This window comes from Dipodomys ordii, unplaced genomic scaffold (assembly GCF_000151885.1).
Source record: "Dipodomys ordii isolate 6190 unplaced genomic scaffold, Dord_2.0 Scaffold91, whole genome shotgun sequence".
NCBI lineage: Eukaryota > Metazoa > Chordata > Mammalia > Rodentia > Heteromyidae > Dipodomys > Dipodomys ordii.
The window spans coordinates 1135916-1155711 of NW_012267307.1; the positions used below are offsets into that span (position 1 = coordinate 1135916).

Sequence of the window (19796 nt, forward strand, 5' to 3'; positions counted from 1 at the left end):
CAAAAAAAAAAAAAAAGAAATTACTTCTTATTCAAAGTATTAACCTACTTCAGAAAAAAACTTAGTTGGAAAAAGCTGTATTTTTTTCTCTACTTAAAGAAAACTGTAATTATGAAAGAGTTCACTCTGAAGGTAGTTCCCGGAATAATAGTATAAAATGTTATTAATACTAATGTACTTTTTTCTCCTTTAAAAACATTATCTTGAGGAACTCAAATAAACTAATTCTTGTATTATAGCAAGGTTCCATTGCAAGTAAACAGGTTCCCAAACAGCAGTAGTGAGACAGCAGCTGGGTGGAAGCCCTGAGCCATCGTGGCCTCATTTATTAGTCATGTTAGCTTTCCCTCCCTTTGAGCCTCGCTGTACAATCCTGATCTGCAGCCACTAACTGCTGTGGCTGAGTAGACCATCCAGTTGAAGACTGTTTACCCTGCCAGCACTCATAGCAGTCACCCTGCTCTAGTTCTGGATGAATCATATCTATGAATCTATCATGACTTTAGTTTCATACACAAATACTGGGATGACACTATAGCTAGAGGGTCAGGATAACAGTTTAGAAGAACAAAATTCCTCATACATGTGTTAAAATATTTGAAATTAACATGCTGAGTTAAAAATCTCAAAAATTGTACTCATTGAGGTTTGTGGGTTTTACTGCTTTTTTGTTGTTGGCTTTTTGTCCATCATAATAGGGCTCGAACTCAGGGACTGGCACTGTCGCTGAACTTTTGTGCTCGAGGCAAGCACTCTACCACTTTGAGCCACAACTCCACTTCCGGTTTTCTGGTGGTTAATTGGACATAAGAATCTCACTGATTTTCTTGCCCTGGCTGGCGTTAAACCACTATCCTCAGATCTCAGCTTTATGAGTAGCTAGGATTATAGGCGTGAGCCAGCAGCACCTGAATTACTCATTGATTTTTTTTTATTGTGAAAATACCATACAGAGGGTACCGTACATGGATACTCCTTGAATTTTTGCAAATGAAGCTTATCCAGTTCTCAGATCAGGAGGCATCATCAATACGGCCTAACTCCCCCACTGCTTTCTTTAGATAATACCCCTTCTCAAGGTCACCACTATCCTGACATGAAATGTTTTCATTTGTGAAAACATATCTATCTGCAGTACAATGTATCCGTAATATATCTGCCAGTACATTTGAGGAAATTTGTTAATGAAAAACTACTCAGGTCAAAAGCCTGGCATAGGACCACTCTAGATTTTAGAAGATGGCAGTCTCCACTTTTAATAAATAATAAATGTTAGACTTGTATAAATATGTGTTTGTTGAGACTTCCTCTAACCTGTAAGTTGTCTTCTTATTGTAACAACCTCCTGTGAGCTTCCTCTCACACACATGCATGTTGTTTCATACATCTTTATCATTAGATGTCTTATCTGTAAACTGCAAAACACATGGTGATTACTTGATTTTACTATGTTATAAACATATGTTGCCTTAGTTTCTAACTTAAATGATTTATGTTACTAAAATACTTGAAATTTGATGTGATGGAATAATTCCAGACAGTTCACAGATTTTTATGTTTTGTTTTGTTTTTTAGTGTTAGACATCAATGTAACAGAAACTCACATTTGTCTGAGTATAGAGGTTTGCACTATCAGGCTGCCACCAGCTGAGGTACCATATACTTGGTTTCTATAAGTTACTGTACAGTTACTATATTTACTACTAACATACTATCAGATTTTAATTTTTAACATGAAGGTCAGAGAAGGTTTATGATACTTAAATGAATGTTACTAAATGCTTGATACATTTATTCTAAATCTTCTTCCCCAAAGGAAATACTGTGGTCACTTAATGCAGGTCTTATATTGTTCTTTGCTCAAATATATTTGCAGATGGCATCCAAAAATGCCTTATCCTCATCTTTCTTACATCTGAGTTTGAACTAATTTAGAGATTAAAAAAGAGAGTTTTACATCAAGAGGTTATATTAATTATTTTTATTATTTATTTAATAATAGTTTATTATTCCAAATGTGGCATTTCTGGAAATGAAAGGGACATTGACCTGATGATATACCCATTCTAACTTGCATGAGCTAGAATATATGGCCACACTGATTATTACTTAAAAGGGCAAAAAAGCGGGCACCGGTGGCTCACACCTGTATTCCTACCTACTCAGGAAGCTGAGATTTGAGGATCGCGGTTCAAAGCGAGCCCAGGCAGGAAAGTCCATGAGACTCTTATCTTCAATAAACCACTAGAAAAACTGGAAGTGGCACTATGGCTCAAGCGGTAGAGCGCTCGCCTTGAGCTGAAGAGCGCAAGGACAGCGCCCAAGCCCAGAGTTCAAGCCCCATGACCAACCAAAAAAAAAAAGGAAAAATTCATTAAAAAGAGTTGTCTGTCTGAACCCTAGGATTGAGTAGATTTATCTACCTACTTATGAGGGAAAACCACAGTCCCTTTTGAGATTAGGCAATATTTCCAACATAACAGAATACAGGATACTGTCTTCGTCAGCAAGCTGCTGAGAAGCGGGAGTGGTTTGGTCAAGCATGCCTAGTTATTCATCCCAACCATAGCAGCTGTAGCAGTGTCTGAGTCACCTAATTGTCCCCTGAAGGGAATGAATGATGGGGAAGAGTGACACCAGGAATGTGTGTCAGTAGAGCCTTCGTGTCAGGCAAGGAAATACCACAAATTAGACCAAGACATTCTTCTCCTCTGTTCAACACTATACACTCAATACATGCTTGTTAAATTAAATGAATTCTTTAAATAATGGTTGATCGTCTGCTCCTCAGAATCTCATTTATATATAGAGAGAGGTAGATAGATAGATACAGATATGCAATTTTTTACCTTCTGACTGCTATGAAAATTAGTTTTGTACAAGACTATATTCCCACTAAGTATGATCTTTTCATCTGTTCTCCACAAGGACTAAAAGAGATAATTTAATTTAATTAGGTTATTTGTTACTGGTTATTCTCTGTCTACGCTGACTTTGAACTATGATCCTCCAGATCCAAGCCTCCTAAATAGCTAAGATTTAAGAGTGTGAGCCACCAAGCAGCATCCAACAAGAAATGTGTTGGGAGTTTTTTTGCTCTACCTTTAGGACTTGAACTCAGGGTCTGGGTGCTGTCCCTGAACTTTTTTGCTCAAAGCTAATGATCTATCACTTGAGCCACAGTTCCACTTCTATCTTTTTTGGTGGTTAATTGAAGTCTCATGAACTTTCCTACTCAGGCTGGCTTCAAACTGATCCTCAGATCACAGCCTCCTTAGTACTAGAATTACAGGTGTAAGCCATTGGCTCCCTGCTACGATATGTATTTTTAAAATTTATTTTTCTTTGCCAAGTTTTTTGAAGACTTACCCATCAAAATCTTATTTCCTTAAAAGCTAAAGGAGTTCGATATTTCTCAGAATATTTTACAAGATTTTTATGCCAATCAGCATGCTGTCATTGAGAAACATTCCATTTTGAGCAACTGGTGCTATGTTTTACCAAGGTAAGATTTCAGTTTATAATATCTAAGGTACATTCACCATATAATTTAGTAATTTCCTCTTATTTTGCTTGCTTACCAATGATATGTACAAAACTATAAACTGAATTGAAACTTTAAGATACTGGAACAGGGCTGGGAAGCTGGCTCAGTGGTAGAGTGCTTGACTTGCATGCATGCAGCCCTGGGTTCAATTCCTCAGCACCACATAAGCAGAAAAAGCTGGAAGTGGTGCTGTGGCTCTAGTGTTAGAGCACTAACCTTGAACTGAAGAGCTGAGCACCCAGGCCCAGAGTTCAGGCCCCAAAACTGACCCCCCCCAAAAGATACTGGAACATAATTGTCTTATATAAGATGCAATAAATTTCCCTGGTTATGCTACTAAAATTATTTTTATTATATCTAGTTTCAAAAATGGCAGAATTTCCATGTTTTACATTAAGATGACTATCATAGCTCTTAATACAAAAACTTAGTAAATCTGTACCTAATAATGATTCACTAGAATGTGATATGAGCTGAGTTAAGTTTAGAAGGTAAGGGTAGAAGTTCCTCAAAGACAGAACTCAGAAAATTGAACTGCCTTATGCCCTAGCTTTCCCACTACTGGGAAATATAATGAGCATGTCAAAGAGATAAGCACAATCCCTGTTCATTGTAGCATTGTTTGTAGTGGCTGAGATGTGGATACAATCCAAGTGCCTATCAGTGGTAGAATGCATAAAGAACTTGTGCTACATATTAACAATGGAGTACAATTCAGCCTTGAGTGAAAAAAAGTCCAGATAGAAAAACAAATACCACATGATTTCATATATAGAATCTGATAAGTTTCACTAGAGGTTGAGGTGATGTTGTGGGATGGGGTTGAGGAGATAGTGATCAAAGGATAGAGAATTTCAATTTGATAGGAGGAATCACACAAGGCGATCTATTATGCAACATAATGACTGTGATTAATGACAAATACTGCGTTCTTGAAAATCAAGTAGGCTTGAAGTATTCTTACAACAAAATCTATTTGTCTGTGTGTGTTTTAATGCATATATTAGTTACCTGGATCTAGCCATTCTGCAACGTATACCTATTCCAAATCTTGTTAAACACAATGAGGATATATAACTTGTCAGTGAGACAAAAGTTTCATACACAGTGTTTGAAACTAGAAGCAAATGTATATTATTTGCATGAATAATGAGATAGTTGCTAAGTCTTTTTGAACACTTTCCGGATCACATAGTTAACTTGTCAAACCATATTTATATACTGACTCAATATTTTTCCAATTTTCATTTTTCATAGTATGAAAATGGGACAAATTATAAATATTCTCCATGCCATACCCCCTGATAGTCCATTTCACTCATTCAAAGATCTCCAGATGCATTGGGATGACCTGGTAAGAACAGAAATACATATCTCATTAAAAGTCATTTGGTTTTAGTTTCTAGTAATTTAACCTAAGATTAGCTTGCTCCAGGATGATTTAAATTCTGTGCTTAATTTATAGTATGGATATAAACTTCCAGAAGAATGTGGAAAGATGAAAATATACTGCAACATCTACTTCAAAATGATTGGAGAAAGGACTTTCACGAATCCTTTCTATAGCAGGCATGCTTTGCTCACCCCATAGTCTAGTTTTTCTTCAAGCCCCACGTGAACCTTTTACTTGAACCAGTGGTTTTTGTTTTTCTTACAATTCTACCCAATTTTATTTGCACATGATATTGATAAATAAGTTTTCCTTTAATACTATTTAACAATTTAGACAGCAAAGAAAAATTTGAAATAGACAAAATATTTACATTTGTTTCCTTGTACACATGAAGTATCATATGATTCTCCTTATCTAAGTGCTCCCTCTAGTGAAACTTTGGATATTATTGAAAGTATTGGATTAAAGAAACCAGTTAATGAACAGCATATTTAGGTTTTGGAAGAATATTTACCTTTACAGGCAGAGTTTAGAAGATTTGATATGTACTTGCTGTACTGCATTGATTTAAGAAAACGTCTTTCTTAGCTGCATGCTAAGGAAAAGCACAAGGGCCTAGGTGGAGCTCTTAAATCTTAGTGAGCACTGATTTCATCATTCCTGCGGGTTAGTCTTTGTGTTCTGACCAGCTGGAGTATAGATATGGAAGACGGAAGAGCCGTAACATTCCCTCTCTGTATTCTATTTCTTAACCAATGTCTCCAAAGGGAAACTATGGGTAGCGTATTACAGATGTTCCCTTTTATTAGAGATCAACACATTATTGCAGAGTTCACAGAATACTTCTCATCAGAAAAAGTAATTATTTGCCTCAAAGAATTGCTTTTGGAGTCTGAATATAATTGATATGTGGTGTTTCTCTATACCAAGTTTTTTTTTCACTGTTTTTGGAAATACAACCTGTTCATTGTTGCATGACATTTCTTTCTGTAATTTAAAAGGGCCATAGTGTCTTTCTTTATAAATCATTTTTGGAATAAATTAATTTGCCAGCCCACTTAGAAAGTCACATAATAAAGGCACAATGAATTGCCTTGTGTTATATCAGAACACCATACTGAGCACTATAAACATAAAATTACTGTTAATAAAAAATAACATTTACGAAAGGAGAAATAAAGACCAGGGAAGCATGTTTTTCAGCTTTGGATAAGCAGCATAAAACAGTTAGAATTTGTTTATATGTCTTTATAACATTGTTACTTTTAGTACCTTTTTAAAAACAGAAACTGGGGGGTTGGAGGCATGGTTTGGTTGGTAAAGTGCTAACCAATGAGCAAAAGCAGCAGGTATAAGTTTGAGTCCCAGTCTTGGACCTGAAAAAAAAAACAGAAACAAAAATTGTTATCTCTCACAGAAAAAAATGTTGCTGTTGTTCTTTAACCTTGTTCAGATATCCTCTCACTTGCATCAGAAGTCAGCCCGTTCAGTTCTTCCCAAGAATAGATTTGGAAGGTGTATTAAAAAGTTTCCTTTCAGATTTAAAATCTATACTGCCTCATATATGTGGATTTCCCATAAAGATGACAAATAAACCATGCTACTACACACAGGAACTCAGCAAACCTATTATACAGGTAAGAAATGGTATAATGTCATTCAGTTCAAGGGATACTGTGTTCTTTATATTGTTCCCCATAAAAAGAAACTGAAAATATGGGTCTGATGCTTTCTCTGTGTGTTCTTTTGTATGTGTCATCTCAGTTAATTATCAATAAAGACCCATTATTGAGATAATCATTTTCTGAGTTTTTCATTGAAACTCAGGAAGTCCTATTTTTGGTGATGTAACTGGGGACAAGTTTCAGTTTCTGTTTAGAACTCAGGCTGCATTCACAAGCTATCTAGATTTGAATTCCTTACTATCTGTGTAGTTGGGGCAAGCTATTTATCTCCCAATGTCAGTCTTCTCAGCTGTAAATTGGGGTGGGGAGGCAGTAGTGGCGATGATGGACGGCTCTTGTCACAGATTGCACTCTGAGAACAATGTGGACTTCAATGATCCGCATGTTTGTCAGTGCCTTTCCTTGGAAGCCACACCCAGGGAGATGAGAAGGAAGCAAGACTGGGCAAAGCTAGACATCAACAGCGAAGCCAGTGCCAGATGGCCTTGGCTAACAACCTTCTCTGGAATCCTGGGGCTAAAGTGGTCCATCAGATTCTTTATTGGTGAAAATAGCCAAGCCTTTGTCATCTTGTCTGAATTTTTGCAACTTGACTGAATCAGGCTGGCAGTGTGACTAAGTGCTTGCCTAGCATGCATGAAGCCCTGAGTTCAGTTCCTCAGCACCACATGAACAGAAAAAGCCAGAAGGGGTGCTGTGGCTCAAGTGGTAGAGTGCTAGCCTTGAGCAAAAAAAGCTCAGGGACAGTGGCCAGGCCCTGACTTCAAGCCCCAGGACTGTCAAAAAAAAAAAAAGAAAAGAAAAAGAAAGAAAAAAAATTGACTGTTTAAAAAAATTATCAAGGGCTGGGAAGGTGGCTCAGTGGTAGAGCTCTTGCCTTGCATGCCTGAGGCCCTGGGTTCAATTCCTCAGCACCACATAAGCAAAAAGAAAAAAACCGGAAGTGGCGCTGTGGCTCAAGTAGTAGGGCACTAGCCTTGAGCTGAAGAGCTGAGGGACAGTGCTCAGGCCCAGAGTTCAGGCCCCACAACCGGACCCAAAAAAAAAATTATCAAGAGTATCAAACTAGCTCTTTTTCCACTTGTAAAACATTTCAAACATACATGAACACTCACATTTATTATCTAGCTCCTCCTTTACATAATTTTAGATGATGAGTAAACTAATATTTCAAGACAAATTTCAGATACAGTATTATTTTGCCTTTGTTTTCAAAACAATTTTCAGATAAAGTATTATCTTGCCTTTGAAGACTGTAATATGGTCTTCCACCACATAAGAGCTTTGTAAAAATACATTTTGACATAGTTCCATGTCACCTAACTGAATTAACAATCATCCCTTAATATCACCAAATACTAGTTCATACAGTATGTGATGGTTAATTTGTTTGTTAACTTGATTGAATTAAGACATGCCCCCTTAGTAAGTAGTGCACTCTGGGTGTCTGGATGGCATTTCCAAAGAGGATTGTATCATGAAAGCTGTGGCCTAATGAGAAGGTTGGCATTAGTGGGAGGTGGTGAGTGGTGAGACATGGAGGCTATCATGGAGGAAATCAGTCACTCAGGGTATATCGCTGGCAGTTAACCTGCACTGTTCTCTTTCTGCATTCCCTGTTTCTCTGCTTTCTGGTCAATGATCAAGTGAACTGCTCTGCTCTGCTTTTTCCACCAACAGCTTCTGAATCTGTGGGCCAGAATAAGTCCTTCCTTAAGTTGGTTATGTCAGAATTTTATCACCCACATGAGAAAAGTAACTAACATACTCAGGTGATGCCATGCACAGAACTGGCTTTTAATGATAAAACAAATTTAATCGGTCACTTTGGTTATTCCTCAAGTTTTAGCCATCATTTTAATACTAGACCTCCACTAACTACCTTCATACCTAAATATATAGGCTAATTCTTTTGTTTTCCTTTATAATTGTATAAAGTTCTAAACATCATATGGAAAGTCTAGAAATTAAAAGTTAACCAAGCCACATTTTCCAGTGACACCTAACAGTGTAATGACAATGATATAATAAAGCTGATGTTGGGGTTGGATCATCACTTCATAAAGCTTTAGTTTATTGACCACTTAAGTATATTTGAGTTTTGTGAATTATTTATTACCTCATCTGCTGTTTGCATAGGCCTTTTTTAGTCTTTTTATGAATTTCAAATATAAATTTAGAAGTGTTCACCTCTAGGCTATTTATAGTATTTTAAAAATTAAAACAATGAGTAAATAATGTATTGACAGGCCAGAGGGCAAACAAACTCCTTGAATTTATCTTTTCTATATATATATATATTTCCGAGACCAATAAGAAGAAGCAGAAATATTTCAGACACTAGACATGTATTTTTGAAGTTTTATACCAGAATGTAGAAGATATAGGTCATTTATCCTTATGTGAATCTACCTGAAGTGAGTTTCTTTGATGTTTCAAGTGATAGGTATGCATTTGTGTGCTGACAGAGGCTGGGTAGGGTAAGGGTGGAGAGGTGCAGGAAGAGCACTGGTAGTTTTGCCTAACAATCTATAGCAGAATGTGGATGTCCGAAGCTCTAACTGCACTGACCAACACCCACAGAGCTGGTGGCTAGACACTGCAGCTCTTCTAACTATCTGAAATCAAAAACTCATTCATAATGAATCTTCTCATCAAAACAGCCACACGTACAGCGTCCTCCTTCCAGATACTTTATATATGCCTCTGCCCTAAACCCTAACTATGAGATTTCCAGGTTCTAGTCCAGAAAGGAGTACTAGGAAGAGACTGGAATGAAGGTTGAACCTAGTTTACCATGGCTACTGGGGAAAGCAGGGCCTTAATTTCTAGACTTGCTCTGGTGATGCTGGTCACTGCTCTTATGGTATCTTGACAGAGATTGTGTACAGTGTTTCTCCTACTATTTCTATTTATGCTAGCTCCCTTGTAGAAGGCCTTCAGAACTGCTACTACATTCCTTTTTACTCCAGAGATATATAAATTGTGTTCCCCAAAGTTTCTATGTTGAAATCATTGTTTTCTGAGCCATTTTTGAGACACTGTCTATGTAGCCCAGGCTTGCCTTGAATTCATAATCTTCCTGCCATTACTTCCCAAAGTCTGAAATTACAAGCACATATCACTATTCCAAGCCAAACCACTTCATTTTTATGTAACTTTGCTATGCCTAATAGATAATTGCCAGGATATATAAAATAGTGAGATAATTCCTAATTTTTCTGTGCTCACTTAAAGTTCTAATCTTTTTCCTAGTCCCTTCTCTATCCTTACCCCATTAACTATTGAACCTCAGGAATGGAGAGAAAAACCAAGTGTTTTGGTTTGCATATTATTCTTGATGACTACACTTTTAAAAGAAGATTAAACACTCTTCTGTCTGTCTAGTAGTCAGTTTGACAAGTACTTTCAGAGTTGCTACCAGGCACCACACACCGTAGAAGACAAAGAAAATGCAAACAGTATTAAAACAATACAGTCTTACCCTATAGTCAAAATCCCACTTATTCTTAAAGGCCTAGTATAGATAGTAATGCTTTTCCATATATATTTGTGAGTACATGTAAAAGGATTAGAATAAACAAATCATGGCCTTTACCTCCAAAAAACAGAACCTTGGAGAGAGAAAAAAATCACTCTGGTAGTGACTGGTAGGAGATTTAAAGGAGGTGGGACTTTAAAGACAGGAGCCACAGCTTAGAACAGAGAGGAGGGACCTTTGGAAGGGCGATGCTTGCATAAGCACATTTGGAAGACAATGATAGCAGTGTGTGCAGCCTTTATATTGATTTAAAGAGAAGTTAGAACTTTCCTTCTTTATCTTGAAATAATTTCTGTCTTTTTAGGAAAGCAAAGTCAAGCCACCCAATCTGACCACTAAAAAACCGTTCAGGGTTTCTCTGACCCAGGTCAGTTCCACAGGACCTGCCTGGACTCCAAGTCTCCAACCGTGTTCAATATCAGCCGACCACAAGGGGGAGCCCCTCAGGCTGTCACAAGCAGGTCCTTCCTCAGCGCCGCTTGGCCAGCCAGAGTCTGTGCAGGGCAGGAAACAGCCCCTGCCTTCCAGGATACCACAGCCACAGCTGGAAGAGACACAGTCCCAGAGAGGAAATGCACAAGTTCAACACACAAGTCTAAGCTCCAATAGAAACATCACCCCAAAATTCATTCCAGTTTTCAAACCTAGATTGTCACAGATGAACAAAAATATCTCAACACTTAGCAACCTGAAAAGAAATCATGTTACAGAATCTAAGTTGCTTTCACTTAAAACTAGTATAACACAGGAAAACAAACTGAAATTAGACCCAGCTATTAAAAAAAGGAACATTCAGGTACATGCTAGAAAAGTAAATCAAAATAGCTCCAGATCTTTGCAAGAAAAAAATATGGAGCCCTCTGAGCATAAGTCAAGACATTCCACTTCTTATGGACAATCAGCTCTGAGCTTAATTGAGAGCAACACGCTCACCAGCAGCGCGGTATTGAAGATGCCAAATAATGATTTAGGTGTGAAAAAAAGCACTAATGATATCCAGGTGGATGGAAAAGACAACTTAACAAGGAGATGCATAGCACAAATTATAGGGAAAAGCCACGAGTCGCTAAAACTGAAAAATAAACCACACATTTTTGAGTCAGACATAGAAACTGAAGGTCCCCAAATACTGCAACAACAATCAGCAAATCAAACTGAAGAAGCCAATATTGGTGACCACAGATTGACAGTAAGCAAAAGAACCCACAAATTGAAAAGAAAAGCTTGTCCAGAGTCTTCAAAACCTTCGAAGAAGTGTCATTCCAACTCTAGTCACCACAAGGAATCCAGCTCTTTGGGAAACCAGGTATTTTTTTTCTTTTATTCTGAAGATACCTGTAATATGAACAAGAATTTAAATTATTCGTCCCAAATCCTCACAATAATTAAGCAGAATATCTTTCTGAGTACAGTGGAAAGTAATCAATTTGTAATGAAATACTGTTCTTTAATCTGATACAGGTACCATACTCAGATAAATCAAAACATAAGAAATCTCTCATCATTTCTAAGGCTTAGAATACAGATGTGAAAGTAAAGAGTGTCCACCATGTTACTGAGGTAATATCATTTTATTTGTTTTTCTTGATGTTAATCAAATTGAGATTGCCATACATAGGGACCCTCCATCTCTTGTTAAAAACGAGGTATTTTTAAAATTCATGAAATTTTAAAGTTAGCAAGAAGATAGGAAATCGTGGGAGCAGCATATCCCTTGAATGAGGACTGTGCATAGCAACTATTTTTATAAGACTCCAAAGAGGGATGGGTAGAGAAAAACTCCCTTGGGCACGTTCCTGCTATTTTGAGATCCTAGCAGTCTAGGAAGCCAGCTTACTAAGCAGCCCTGCCTGAAGATGCAGGACTGTGGCACTTCTAGAGTATCCTCCAGCTGAGACACCACCAAGACAGCAGGCCTTCAGTGAGGCTTCAAGGGTTACCATGTAGTTAACATTTTCCCCTAAGTGCTGCAGTGCCAGCTATGTTTAAACTTGAGATGGAATTCACAATGTTAAGTTCCTACCAAGTTCCATGCATCTGGAAATGACATTTTATTCCATCCTGCCATCTGTTCTATTCTAAGAGCAAACATATTACTAAAATATCTATAAATACTTTTTTGCATCGAGCTGTTGGAATGCTTTCAAATTCTTTAAGAACCAACTAAGAAAACATTTTCTTCTTTTCTCTTCAAAATGCTGTTTGTTCCTGTAACTAATAGAATTTCCAGTCTGACTTTAATTAACTAAAAGCTATTTAAGTCCAGTCTTATATATGTTATGATGTTGTATTTTATGTAGTTTTGATATTTTAGATTTTAATGCACTTATTACGTGGTTGAAGAAAAATGTATGTGCCTTAAAAACTGATATTTGCATTTTTAGAGATAAATAAAATCTATTCCAGATTTCACATTGTTTTAGAAGTATAGTACTTTCTCACTTTTAATTTCATAAGACATAACACTATTTTTAATATTAAATCATCCAGTTAGCTAGAAAGAATAACATAATGAGAAAAATTGTAGGCTATTGTTATGTTACCTAAACCAGTAAGGTACCAGGAGAAGATCTCTAAAACGGAGGAGGCTTCCACTTGGCTTTTGGGTACTGAGTTCATGATGTTGCAAAAAGAATTTTTTTGTGTGGGGGCGTGGGGGAGTGGGGCATGGTGGGGCTTGAACTCTGGGCCTGGGCACTGTCCCTCAACTCTTCAGCTCAAGGCCAGTGCTCTACCACTTGAGCCACAACACCACTTCTGGTTTTCTGGTGGTTAATTGGAAATAAGAATCTCATGGACTTTCCTACCCAGGCTGGCTTTGAACCATGATCCTCAGATCTCAGCCTACCTAGTAGCTAGAATTACAGGAGTGAGCTACCAGAGCCTGGCTTGCAAAAAGAATTTGAGGGCACATCAAACTATAGACTAAGAAAGTTTACTGATAAAACAAAGATAGAATGATAGTACACAGACCAGATATGGGTGCAGGAACATCTGATATCATGGTATCATAGGTATTAATGAAGAAAAGGATGGGGGCAGAGGGTTGGCTCAAATTCACGGTAGGAGAAATGTTCCCTTTTGTCTAACCCTTGGCACATTTAGTCATACTGGCTGCTGCACTGTTTCATCAGTTAGACCCAGAAATTTCAAAGTAGGTCTGCTTATTAAATTTGGGTCATGGGTCTGGGAAGGTGGCTCGGTGGTAGAGCGCTTGCCTTGCATGCCTGAGGCCCTGGGTTCGATTCCTCAGCACCACATAAGCAAAAAGAAAAAACCCAGAAGTGGTGCTGTGGCTCAAGTGGTAGAGCACTAGCCTTGAGCTGAAGAGCTGAGGGACAGTGCCCAGGCCCAGAGTTCAGGCCCCACGACCGGACCCACTCCCCCCCCAAAGAAAAAATAAATAAATTTGGGTCATTATGACACAGATATTTGAGCATCTCTTTAAACAAGAGTGGTTCTTCCAGATACTCACTTAAGACATATCTATCCTTGAAATACTGTCCTTTGCAAACACTTTTTGTGTACAGAGGAGTCATTTTCCCAAGATAGTTTTCCAAGACAAGAGTCTTTGTTTAAGCCAGTTAGCATTGCTCAGCTCCCAAAGCATACTGTTGGCCAAGTGGACAAAATCAAAGGAAAAAGCTGTTCTTTTCCCCTTTTTAAATTCTTTTCTTTTTACTAGATGTTGCAGTTTATTGAGGGAGTATAAAATTTAGAGCAAAGAAAATAGTGCCTGTATGCTTTTACCAAGCAATTCATTAATACTCTTTATCTCTGCTTTCTAAGCTGCTGTTTCTCATGCCTCATTTTCTCTATCCTGCCTCAGTTATAGAAAGTGGTTCCCCCTACTATAAAGTAAATATATGCTTCTACGAAAAGTTTGAGTAGGGGCTGGGAAGGTGGCTCAGTGGTAGAGCGCTTGCCTTGCATGCCTGACGCCCTGGGTTTGATTCCTCAGCACCACATAAGCAAAAAGCCAGAAGTGGCACTGTGGCTCAAGTGGTAGAGCGCTCGCCTTGAGCTGAAGAGCTGAGGGACAGTGCCTAGGCCCAGAGTTCAGGCCCCACGACCGGACCCAAAAAAAAAAGAAAAGTTTGAGTAATATAGACACGTTTCAAGGAAAAAGTAAAACACACCTGTAAACTTTCTGTGCAGAGATGGCCGCTCTGCACACTGCCGAACACTCCTCTGATGTCCCTTCTGACCATTCCTCCGATGTCCCTCCTGAAGCCTGCAAGCGTGAGTCACGCCGGGTGTGCAGCTATGGAGCCTTCATTATAACTGTGTACCGTTCTTGTTCATGTTTGCATAGTATTCTACCATATGTGGATGTATTATTTTGAACTAGCTCCTAATTCATTGACACTAACGTTCCCAGCTTTTCTCTATTGTAACAGCCATGGAAATAGTTCTGTACAGATCTTCTCAAAGAAGAGGAGATAATTGGATATTTACCTTTTTCTTCTTTTTCTGTTGGTACAGTTTGAACTTAGGGCTTTGTGCTTGATAGGCTTGTGTGATTGTCTGGCACTCTACCGTTTGATTCACACTACCAACCTGGCTTTTTGAGGTAAAGTTTCAAGGACTTTTCTGCCTGGGCTGGCTTCAAATAGTGACCTAGGTTCTTAGCCTCCTGAGGCTCTAGGATTACAGGTATGAACTACCAGTGCCAAGCTTCCAATTTTGTTTTGTTTTATTGAGCTGGGGACCTGAATATAGTCCCTGAGCTTTTTCACTGAAGGTTAGCATGCTGCCACTTTGAGCCAGAGCACCACTGCCAGTTTCTGGTGGTTAATTGGAGATAACAGTCTCATGGACTTTCTTGCCCAAGCTGGCTTTGAACCATGATCCTCAGATCTCAGCCTCCTGAGTCGCTAGGATTATAGATATGAGCCCAGCATTCTTCCAAGTTTTTTATGTAGTACTTTTTTTTTTTTTTTGCCAGTCCTGTGGCTTGAACTGTAGGCCTGGGCACTGTCTTTGAGCTTCTATTGCTCAAGGTGAGTGCTCTACCACTTGAACCACAGTACTACTTCCAGCTTTTTTTAGTAGTTTATTGGAGATAAGAATCTCACAGACTGGGCTGGGAAGGTGGCTCAGTGGTAGAGCGCTTGCCTTGCATGCATGAGGCCTTGGGTTTAATTCCTCAGCACCATATAAACAAAAAGAAAAAAGCCAGAAGTGGCGCTGTGGCTCAAGTGGTAGAGCGCTAGCCTTGAGCTGAAGAGCTGAGGGACAGTGCCCTGGCCCAGAGTTCAGGCCCCACGACCGGACCACCCCCCCCAAAAAAAAAGAATCTCACACAGACTTATTTGCCCAGGCTAGCTTCAACTGTAATCCTCAGATCTCAGACACCTGAGTAGTTAAGGTTAAAGGTGTGAGCCATCAGCTCCTGGCTATGTAATACTTTTGATCATTAAAAATGTCCTTGGGACTGGAAGGTGGCTCAGTGGTAGAGTGCTTGCCTTGCATGCATGAGGCCCTGGGTTCAATTCCTCAGCACCACATAAGCAGAAAAAAAAAGTGAGAAGTGGCGCTGTGGCTCAAGTGGTAGAGCGCTAGCCTTGAGCTGAAGAGCTGAGGGACAGCGCCCAGGCCCAGAGTTCAGGCTCCACGACTGACCCCCCCCCCAAAAAAAAATCAACCAAAAAAAATCCTTATTTTTTGCTTACTTTCTTAATCAGTAAAGTTTATTTGAAGTCATTTTTATTGTCAAAGTTCTCAAACAACACAAAGTGTAGATAATAACATGAAGAACTTCTTAAATGCCTATCACTCCAATCCACCAGTTATTAATAATTTGCCATCTGTTCTTCCCAGACACTTTTTTCCTATAATATTTTAAAGCAAATTCAAGACTCATAATTCCACTCATGAACACTTGAGTATCAATAACATAAGGTATAGTGCATTTTTATGATTTTACACATTAGGGATGTGCACTCCATCTCCATTGTCCCAGTGAGTTTCACTTTTGTCCTGAATATATATAAAATGCATATATAGATATATGTGTGTGTATCTCTGCCAAGCATGGCCACACTCTGTGCCCATTGCTGAAACAGATGTGATAACCAGCCTGATGGCTGGCAGTCCAGTCTGTAACAAACCTTCTGGGCTTAAGGCCCAGGCATAGGGCCCTACAGAACAGATGTCCAGAATGGCCTTCTGGGCTATAGTACAAATAACTACCTAACATTTGGAGCGACAAAGAGCTTCTCTCCTGATAAGTAACATTCTGGCTTTCCAGAATGTTATTTTCTATGCTATACTTACAATATATTTAAAAGAAAACAGAAATCTCCATTGTATATTCCACTGAAATAATACTTCACTACATAAAAGAGCCAGGAGAAAACTGTTTGAGTTGAACTTTGTTTAAATATGGTTTACTGTTTCTGCCACTTCCCTTAACCACTGCATTTAAACAAAAACAAGCAGACTGTCCTTCAAAATATGAATGGGACTCTCACTTCTGAAACTGCTTGATTTGCTATATGCCTTTACTATAAGCATTTCTGTTTTTCAGAATTATCTTTATCTCCTGATTATTTGGCATTTTCATAGGAACATGAATTTGATTTAAAACACAATTAAGGATGGTCACCAGTGGCTCACACTTGTAATCCTATCTACTCAGGTGGCTGAGGATTGCAGTTCTAAGCTAACTGGAGCAAGAAAGTCTGTGGGAATCTTGTTTTCAATTTACGACCAAAAAGCTGAAAGTTGAGCTGTGGTTCAAGTGGTAGAGCACTAGCCTTGAGCAAAAAAGCTCAAGGACAGCGCTTGAGGCCCTGCCTTCAAGTTCCCAGATGGACACACACACACACACACACACACACACACACACACACACACACACACACACACACACACACACACACACACACACACACACTATCACCCATTGGCGTGCCTTTCTCCTGAATCTGGTGGTATAGAAAGCTAGCAGACTGCAGCAAAGAGTGGAACATCATCTGCTTATGAGACTGTGGTGACAGTATTTGTTTATGAAAATAATGTTCATAAATATGCAGATGTGGGCAGAACAGTCCTCCAGGTGTGGTCATCCACATGTGGTCATACAGGTGTGGCCATCCACATGTGACCATCCATATATGACTATCCACATGTGACCGTCCATGTGTGACCATCCAGGTGTGGCCATCCACGTGTGACCATCCACGTGTGGTCATCCAGGTGTGATCATCCATGTGTGACCATCCACGTGTGGCCATCCACATGTGGCCATCCACATGTGACCATCCACATGTGACCATCCATGTGTGGTTGTCCAGGTGTGGTCATTCATGTGTGATCACCCACATGTGACCGTCCACATGTGACCGTCCATGTGTGGCCATCCACGTGTGGTCATCCACATGTGGTCTGTTGCTCTGGGGACTACCGGGCTGTTTCCTGCCAATCCTTGTCAGTATGCCTCAGGCAGCTGCATCAGTTAAAATATTTCCCGTAGAGTGTCCCCTGCTGAACAATAGATACTGCCTCCTTGTTCCTTATGTAAAGAAACGTGAGAGCCCATCCTCCACTCATTGTATTTGAAATCTGAAATTTACAGCATTGTATTTTATTTAGATAAATGCTAACCTATATAAAAAGCTTCCTGTGTTAATGTCAGATTATTTCCATGTTTTAAAGTAGGTCTTTTTTACTCTTAAATTTATCCTAATGAAAGTGTAAAATATATGCATATTTGTATGTATATGTAACACTATAGATTGGTAGACAGATTGTTGATGTAAAATTCTTTGTTCAGAGAAAATATTCCCCAATATTTATTTGAGAAATTAATGAAGATTTTAATTCATTTTAAAGATTGGAATATCAGAAAGCCAAGATTGCAAATCTAATTAGGGAAGATGAAATTTTATTTCATGGTGTTTGATTTATATATTGTGCCTCTCCCCCCAAAAAGTATTTCAATTGTGTGTTAGTTTTAGAAAAAGTTCCATTTTGAAACCATAATTAGGTGATTTTTCTGTTTGCCTATATCCAGAAGCTTAAATTATCCTTTGCATAAAACACTTAACAGAAATAACCAAAATTATTGCCAAGATCCTAATTATAAGAATGCAGAAGTGCTCTCATATGCTACTCATATATTTTCACAGTATTAATTGCTTACTATTGTATTTGTTTTCATTTATATTTTTGTTATGTAGTTATTCTATTTATATTTGTTATTCACTGTAGCAAAAAGGTAAAAACAATTAGGCACTTGAGTGATTAATTTGTATTTGACTAAGTAGATTGCTACTCTGTTTTTGTATCTTTTTCAAGCTGCATATGATCTTGTATTATACTGGAATTGCCAATATATTGAGTATTGTGTGATACTTAAGGATGGCCAGTATTTACAGAAGTTTACATATTAATGCATAAATCATTTGTTTTGTTGTTGCCTTCATTGTGCCTTATTTGAAATAAAAATAATGAAACTATTTCAAATACATGTACTTCTATGTCAGAGTGACTGTATATAAGAACAGAAGGGTTTAGGTACATTGTCAATTCCTTCCCCCCTGTGATTCTATTTTTCACATGCGTTTGTTTCTGGCTTGTGTAAACCTGCACGGGTCCTTAGTATTTCATGGGACTTTTATTCTCAAAGACCTCATTCTTTCATTAACCCATATTTATTGCACTAGGGGAGATGCTCAGGGAGCATGAGGAAAAGCAGTGTTGCATTCTAACAGGGAAAGACAACAACCATAGCAAGTACATTATATGTTACAAAGGGGCAAGTACTGTGGGAAAGGAAAACAAGGTAAGGGGCCAAGATAAGAGAGATGGCTAGGGAAATATCCTGAGCAGAGACTTAAAGGTAGAGAAGGAGTTGGCCTCAAGGATCCCTGAGGGATGAGTTTTCTAGGCACAAGGAACAGCCTGTCGTTCAACAGTCTCAGGGAGCCCAGGAGGGCAAGAGTAAGAGAAACCAGCTTGGTGCCAGTGGTTCATACCTGTAATCCTGGTTACTTGGGAAGCTGAGAACAAGAGGATTGTGGTTTGAGGCTGACCTGGAATGTAAAGACCGTAGGACCCCTTTCTAGATGCATAGCTAGGTACGGCATGTACCTGTCATTCCAGCCTACATGGTAGGCAAGATTGGGAGGATTGAGATGCCAGACATCTCATGGGGGCACACGTCTGTGATCACAGCAATAATAAGTCAAAAAGTAGGCAGATCTTATGGATGCTCACCTAGGAGAAAACAAGACACCATGCTAAAATTAACCAGTAAAAAAAAAAAAAAAACAGGACTGGAGGCATGGGGTAGTGCTTAAGTGCCAGTCTAGCAAGCACAAGGCCCTGATAACTGTCAAAAGTAAAGATAAAATAAACCAGAGCTGACTATATTGCATACCATAGGTGTGGTAAGAGCATTTACAGCTTGATATAGGGGGTTGGTCTTAAAGGAGCGATGTGAGCTGACAGGTTCCAGCAGTCTTCTGACTGGGGTCTGGGAAGATGAGAGAAGGAACAGGGAGACAACTTTAAAATCCAGGCAGAAGATGATAATGTGGAAGCAATGAAGGAGGTGAGAATCTCTGGGAAGGGATGGTTTGGGTCATATTCTGAAGGATAAAGCCCACTGACTTGGAGATT

The 19796-nt window shown here is 38.8% G+C and overlaps 1 protein-coding gene across 1 annotated transcript in view; it reads left to right on the forward strand.

Moving 5' to 3' along the window:
- LOC105992989 (chromosome unknown open reading frame, human C18orf63) overlaps positions 1-11684 on the forward strand; it is a 22307-nt gene extending 10623 nt beyond the window's left edge. The window contains exons 5-11 of the mRNA XM_013026110.1: positions 1576-1652; positions 3396-3505; positions 4805-4901; positions 5013-5098; positions 6394-6577; positions 10471-11472; positions 11628-11684. Coding sequence (XP_012881564.1) covers positions 1576-1652; positions 3396-3505; positions 4805-4901; positions 5013-5098; positions 6394-6577; positions 10471-11472; positions 11628-11684 — 1613 coding nt within the window. The remainder of the gene's footprint in view (positions 1-1575; positions 1653-3395; positions 3506-4804; positions 4902-5012; positions 5099-6393; positions 6578-10470; positions 11473-11627) is intronic.
- The last annotated feature ends 8112 nt before the right edge of the window (positions 11685-19796 follow it).